This window comes from Triticum urartu, chromosome 1A (genome assembly GCF_056163025.1).
Source record: "Triticum urartu cultivar PI428250 chromosome 1A, HENAU_Tu73, whole genome shotgun sequence".
NCBI classification, from domain to species: domain Eukaryota; kingdom Viridiplantae; phylum Streptophyta; class Magnoliopsida; order Poales; family Poaceae; genus Triticum; species Triticum urartu.
In genome coordinates this window covers 473,104,897-473,112,116 of record NC_141873.1, presented here as the reverse complement: position 1 = coordinate 473,112,116, position 7,220 = coordinate 473,104,897, and the positions used below count along the sequence as shown (strand labels likewise).

At 57.3% G+C, this 7,220-nt stretch overlaps 1 protein-coding gene across 1 annotated transcript; it reads left to right on the top strand.

Moving 5' to 3' along the window:
- The first annotated feature begins 5,998 nt into the window (after positions 1–5,998).
- LOC147991763 (uncharacterized) lies at positions 5,999–6,998 on the top strand. The gene is made up of 2 exons (XM_087538801.1): positions 5,999–6,258; positions 6,527–6,998. The coding sequence occupies exons 1-2, from the start codon at positions 5,999–6,001 to the stop codon at positions 6,996–6,998; spliced, it is 732 nt and encodes a 243-aa protein (XP_087394927.1).
- Positions 6,999–7,220: the final 222 nt, after the last annotated feature.

Genomic DNA, 7,220 nt, shown 5'->3' with positions numbered 1-7,220 from the left:
CGCAAGTTTGGACGCTTGTGTCTTAGAATCACGCTCCAAAGGCTAGTACTTCTTGACGGAGTCCTCGAGTTCTTGATGTACCTCACTGACCCAGACCTCGTGCTTCCCGCACGCGGCACGTTCCTTGGCCGCTTTGTCCTCGGCCTCGGCTAACACCTTCTGAAGGGCCGCCACCTCGGTCGTGGCCCCTAATAAAGTTCATGGCATTTTAGTCAGCACAAACCATTCATCCTTCCTAAATATACACGCAGGTTACTGCATACCTTGGCTGTCCTCTAGCTGCTTCTTCATGAGGCCGAGATCTTTCTCGGCCCACTCCAGGCTCTGCTTCAGTCCGGAGACCTCCACAGTTCGGCTTTTCCCTTTCGGAGACCGAACAGAGCATCAGGGGCTACTGTCTACACTGTGATATTCTCTCTACAATTACATTGCTTACCTCAACGCCTGTTAGAAGGCTAGTGCAGGCCTCGGTCAGTCTGCTTTTGGCGGACTAAACCTTTTCGATCATCGTGCCAATAAGGACACGGTGCTCATCCACAATGGAGGCGTCTCGCAGTGCTCCCAGTAGATTATCCGGTGCCTCTGGTTGGACAGAGGTCACCGGCGGAACAGGCACACCTCCTCCTTTCGGGGAAGGCCATTCATTGGACTCCAGAGCCGGGTAGGTCTCCGAAATGGTATCCGGCTGAGGGCCGAATGGAACTCGGCCCCCATCACCAGTCGCCATGGGGGCTTTTTCCCCCTTGTGTCCGGCAGCCAAGGAGTCATCCTGGGGCGCCACCTTGACGATCGCTAGGACCTCCCCCCGGTCTGGGAAGGTCCTTTGGGACACCACCTCATCATCACCATTGGCCGAGGGAGAGTGAGTGGGCGACGGTGACACGCTGGCCATCTCCTTTGAATCCAGCGAACCTCCTGTTGAGGATCGCGGGGAGCTGTCACGGGCCAGACTGCAATAGCATAATTTAAACATATTAATATTACAAAATGGAAAGGCCAGACATTTGGATGTGCATAAGGTACTTATGAGGCAGCCTGAGGCTTGGTTCGGGGGGGGGGGGGTCGCTCCGGACTGCTATCGACATCCCACACGGAGTTATCCGCGAGGGAGCCCTTCCCCCTCTTGGGCGCCTTCGCCTCCAGGGTTGGGGTGCCCCCCTTTTCTTCCTTCCCACCTCAGGGGAGTCGTTGTTTTCCTCCTCTTCGTCGTGGTCTTTGGAGGCCGAAGAGGGAGTCTCGTCTGACGTCACATCCGAAGCACCTTTTCGGCGAAGGCCACTCCTGGACCCTTTGGCTGTTTTCTTGGCCTTCTTCTTTGGCACCTCATAAGGCGCCGGAAACATCATCTTCGTCAGAAGTGGGGTTTCTTGGTCTCCGAGTAGCGAAGCCGGACAGTTAATCCGCCCCGCTATATCGATCCAGGCCTGAAAAATTGATAGAAGGCTTAAACTCCTTCCTTAAAATATGCCAGTAGAGGGTATACCTTGAAAACATGAAAGAACTTACCAAATTGGCCTAGCGTTCTAAGCTGAGCCCGTGATCCTCGGTCGAGGGCGGTGGTGTCTCGCTAGTCTTGAAGAGCACTTTCCAGATTTCTTCGTGCATCGTGCCGAAGAGCTCTAGTAGCGTCTAGTGCTTGGTCGGATCGAACTCCCACAAATAGCAAGTCCGGCGTTGGCACTGAAGGATCTGGCGAATGAGCACAACCTGGATCACGTTGACAAGTTTGATCCTCTTGGCTATCATGTTCTAGACGCACGTCTGGAGCCCAGTCAGCTCGCTCGAAGAGCCCCAGGTTAGGCCCTTCTCTTTCCAGGAGGTGAGCCGCATCAGAGCTTTAGATCGGAATTCGAGGGCCGCCGCCCAATTGGTGTTGCGCAGCTCGGTGATGTAGAACCACCCCGACTGCCACCCCTTCACCGTCTCCTCAAAGGAGCCTTCGGGCCAGGTGACATTGGGCATCTTGCCCACCATGGCGCCTCCACACTCTGCTTGTTGGCCGCTCACCACCTTCGGCTTCACATTGAAGGTCTTCAGCCATAGGCCGAAGTGAGGTGGGATACGGAGAAAGGCCTCGCAAACGACTATAAATGTTGAGATGCTGAGGATGAACTTGGAGACTAGATCATGGAAGTCCAGCCCATAGTAAAACATCAGTTCGCGGACAAGCGGATGGAGAGGGAATCCCAGCCTGCGGACGAAATGTGTGAGAAACACAACCCTCTCATGGGGCTTTGTGGTAGGGACTATCTGTCCCTCGGCCGGGAGACGGTGAACGATCTCCTTGGCTAGGTATCTGGCCTCTCGGAGCTCCTTGATGTCTTTCCTCTTAACAGAGGAGGCCATCCACTTGCCACTAGCTCCGGATCCGGACATGGTTGGAGTGCTTTCTCTGGTGTGGGAAGCTAGAGCTTGGGCGCTGGAGCTCAAGAATGGATGGGCAGAGGAAGGAGAAGGCATGGGTGAGTGAGGACGAATCCTTATCCCCTTATAAAGGACGCGAATATCAAACGCCTCTCTGCTCGCCTTAAAACTCGCCTATTCCCAAGGGCTGTGTAAACGACACGGTTGGGTTACCCACGCCCGTATTGATGAGAATCCCGTAATGAGGGGACACGATCTCTGCTTTGACAAGACGTGCCAATGGCAACCGCGTCTCGAAACGGGGAGTGGCAGACAAAAGACGGTTCGAAACATTAATAACGTTGTCAGCAGATTGGACTCGTGTAAAATTATATTCTCTCTGCGGTTGTGTGTGTTATACATCCGGACCCGATTGTTTCGTCCTAAGACTATCTTGGAGTTCGGAAGGAGGAACCCGCCTTGCAATGCCGAAGACAGATCTATGCGCCGGATACCTTGTCATTGAAGCTAGGTTCAGGGGCTACTGAGGGAGTCCTGGACTAAGGGGTCCTTGGGCGTCCGGCCTGTTAGCCATGGGTCGGACTGATGGGCAGTGAAGATATGAAGACCGAAGACTGCACCCGTGTCCGGATGGGACTCTCCTTGGCATGGAGGGCAAGCTTGGCGATCAAATATGTAGATTCCTTTCTTTGTAGCCGACCTTATGTAACCCTAGACCCTCCTGGTGTTTATATAAACCAGAGGGCTTAGTCCAGAGGGAGAGAGACTCATTACCATAGCCATACAAGCTAGACCTCTAGGGTTTAGCCATTACAATCTCGAGGTAGATCAACTCTTGTAATACTCATATTCATCAATTTCAATCAAGCAGGACGTAGGGTATTACCTCCATAGAGAGGGCCTGAACCTGGGTAAACATCGTGTCCCCTGTCTCCTGTTACCATCAACCTTAGACGCACAGTTCCGGACCCCCTACCTGAGATCCTCCGGTTTTGACACCGACACCCGTCACGCTGGCGGATGACGTCATAGACGTGCTCGCCGCCTGCTTCACCGCGCTGCGCATCTCCGATGCACTCGCGGTCGACGAGTACCCCAGCGAGGTACTTGACATCTCTGTCTGCCCCATCTCCCTCGGGGACGGTGCTCCAGCCGGGGCGATGGCCTCTGCATGGAGGTATTCGTCGCAGACACCGGTGCCTCTTCATCCAGCGCGGAGAGGAAGGCCGTCGAAGCTAGGGCCATAGCGGATTGCGCCAGCCCGCTGTACCCGCTGCACGCCACAATGCAGAGCCTTTGCATTCCCATCACCACCGATGTCGACGCCTCCAACATCACCGAGGCCCGGACTCGGCTCAAGGAAGACCGCCAGCGCCTGCTGCACCTGACCGAGATGCTCGCTGCCACGCAACGCCACCTGGACTCCGCTCAGCTGGAGCGCAACGCCGCTTATAGCTTCACGCCTGCTGCGAACGAGCCAGGACAGGTCGCCGACGCGCGAGCCCGGGGCGACGCAATCGTCCGTGCCTTCGTTGCAATCCCTCCTGTCTACGAGACTACCGTGAAGAATATGCGTGTCGCCCAGGCAGCCACAGTCGGCCTGGATCAGCTCACAGGCGAGGAGCTAAAGGACTGCCTGAAGCGGGTGAACGACCTCCTCGACGCGGCCAATGCGCAGCAAGACCGCCTCTACCAACTAGCCAAGCCGGCGGGATCCGGCTCCATCCGCACCAATGGTCCCGAGGATCAGCAGAACACTGCGTCTTCGCCACCCGGCGAAGCGTACTTAGGCCGCACCCGGACCCGGCGTAACCCCCCCGATGGCTACCGGCGGCTTGGGCGATGAGCCGGCTCCGGAAGACCGGCACTAGTGTGATCCTCCCCTGCAACCCGACCGACGTTCGACTTCGGTCGACCCGGACCCTCGTGGCGTGGTCGCTAGCCGGCTAGGCCCGCGCGCTATCGACGATGCCAATGCCTTAAAGACTTCATTCATCATGCCCTTTGGGGCGTATTGCTACATCACCATGTCATTTGGCCTGAAGAACGCCGACGCCACCTTGCAGCGCTGCATGCAGAAATGCCTACTGGGGAAACTCGGCCGCAACATCCACATCTATGTGGACGACATCATGGTGAAGACCAAGCAGCACCTCACGCTCCTTGACGGCCTGAAGGAAACCTTCGCTAACCTGCGCGAGTACCGAGTCAAGCTCAACCCGGAGAAATGCATCTTCGGCGTCCCGGCCGGAAAGCTACTTGGCTTCCTCGTCTCGGAGCGCGGCATTGAGGCAACCCTGGAGAAGATCAAGGCCATCGAGGGCATGCGCAAGCCAGCTCGGCTGCGCAATGTCTAGAAGTTCACCAGCTGCTTGGCCTCGGTCAGCCGGTTACTCAGCCGGCTGTGCGAGAGGGCCTTGCCCCTGTATCAGCTGATGAAGAAGACGACGCCGTCCGAATGGAATGACCAGGCGGACGAAGCTTTTCGGGACCTCAAGGCATGCTCTCCAATGCACCCGTCCTGGCCATACCGGCCGAGAAGGAGCCGTTGTTGCTCTACATTGCGACCAAAGAAGGGCAAGATCCAAGCCATCCAGCGCCCGGACTACTTCCTGAGCGAGGTGCTCTCCACCTCCAAGCAGAACCACCCTCACTACCAGAAGATGTGTTATAGCATCTATTTTACCGCCAAGAAGCTGAAGTAGTACTTCCAAGAGCATGTTGTTACCATGGTCAGCACGGCCCCTCTCGGTGAGATCATCGGTTGCCGGGACGCCTCTGGCCGGGTTGCCAAGTGGGCGCTCGAGCTAGCTGGCCACACCATCCTCTACAAACCCCGCACCATGATCAAATCCCAAGCTCTGGCTGACTTCCTCGTCGAATGGACTCAGACCCAGTACCTGCCGCCGCCGCCGGATTCAACACACTAGTGCATGCACTTTGATGGCTCCAAGATGCGCCTCGGCCTGGGGGCCGGCATCATGTTGTCTTCCCCGAAGGGCGATCGGCTTCGGTACACGCTCCAGATCCACTTCGCCGCCTCCAACAACGTCGCCGAATATGAAGCCCTTGTGCATGGCCTCCAGCTTGCCTAGGAACTCGGCATCCGGCGTATCCTATGTTACAACGACTCGGATTTGGTGGTACAACAGTGCTCTGGAGAATGGGACGCCCGCGACTCCAACATGGCAAGCTATTGCTTCCTCGTCCAAAAGCTATCCGACTTCTTCGAGGGCAGCAGTTCCTCCATGTCCCGCGCCCAGAGAACGAGGCCGCCGACACGCTTGCCAAGATCACCTCATCACGGCAGTCCGTCCCGTCCGGTGTCTCCCTTGAGCACCTGCATAAACCGTCCGTCAAGCCATCTCCGGACCCCGTGTCCATCTTCGTCCCGGACAACCCGGCCGTGCCTTTACCTAGCCCGGGGGCTGACGAACCCGGCCCGGGAACTGTCCAACCGGCCCGGGGGTTGCCGAACCCGGCTCGGCGACTGCTGAGCTTGACTCAGGGGTTTCTGCCGTCGACCCGACCGCCGCCATCCTCGACCCGACCATCGTCATCCTTGACCCGGCCGTCGCCGTCCCCATCCCGGGGCTGCTGCCTCCACCTCGGGGGCTTCCATCCGTAACCCACCATGGTGGCCGTCTTCACCGTAGTGACGGCCCCATCATGGGCCCTGCCCATCTCGGAGTTTCTGGAGAACGGGGTTCTCCCCATGGACGAGACCGAGGCCCAGCAAGTGCAGCGCCGGGCGACTTCCTACAACATCATCAACAACGAGCTCGTCAAGCGCAGCTCCACCGGCGTTTTTCAGCGTTTTGTCGAGCAAGATAAGGGCATTGAGATCCTCCTCAACATACGCCAGGGCGAGTGCGGGCACCATGCCTCCTCAAGGTCCCTGGTGTCCAAGGCTTTTCGCCATGGTTTCTATCGCCCACGGCCCTCCAAGACGCTGAGTCGCTTGTCCTCAAGTGTGAGGGATGCCAGTGCTTCAGCAAGCGCAGCCACCAGCCGGCCTCAGCACTCCGAACCATCCCGACCGCCTGGCCTTTCGCGGTCTAGGGACTCGACATGGTGGGGCCTTTCAAGACCGCTCGAGGCGGCTGCATTTGCTGGCGGCGGTGGACAAGTTCACCAAGTGGATCAAAGCATGACTGATAAGGAAGCTGGACAGGCCAACATCCGTCTGGTTCATCAAAAATATTATGGTGCACTACGGCACGCCAAACAACATCATCACGAACAATGGCACAACCTTCGCCAAAGCCGTGCTCACGCCATACTGCTCCGTCTCTGGCATCTGCCTCGACCTGGCTTCCATGGCACACCCGCAGTCCAATAGCCAGGTCGAGCGGGCCAGCGACCTTATCCTATCCGGCATCAAGCCACGACTTGTTGAGCCGCTCGTCTGCTCACACAGCAGCTGGCTCGATGAGTTGCCGGCCGTCCTCTGGAGTCTCCGCACAATGCCAAACCGGTCGACCGGTTTCACCCCGTTCTTCCTCATCTACGGAGCCGAAGCCGTCATCCCGATCGATGTCGAGTTCGACTCGCCACGCGTCGCGATGTACACTGAAACCGAAGCCAAGGAAGCCCATGAAGACAATGTTGACCTGCTCGAAGAAGCATGCTAGCTCTTGAGCACCTCGTTGGTTTTCCCCGAAGAGGAAGGGATGATGTAGCAAAGTAGCATAAGTATTTCCCTCAATTTTTGAGAACCAAGGTATCAATCCAGTAGGAGGCTATGCGTGAGTCTCTCGTACATGATGTATCGTCGGACAGCTCCCTTGGCTCGTCGGATATGGATAGCGATCCGCTTCCGACCGCCACCTCCCCTTGCCCTGCGGACAACACCG

What these genes read in the sequence shown, in the direction of transcription:
- LOC147991763 (XM_087538801.1), top strand. Translation starts at nt 5,999, where the DNA reads ATGGTGGCCGTCTTCACCGTAGTGACGGCCCCATCATGGGCCCTGCCC. An exon ending in GGGCACCATGCCTCCTCAAG is followed by an intron (nt 6,259 to 6,526) that starts GTCCCTGGTGTC and finishes ATGACTGATAAG; the next exon opens with GAAGCTGGACAGGCCAACAT.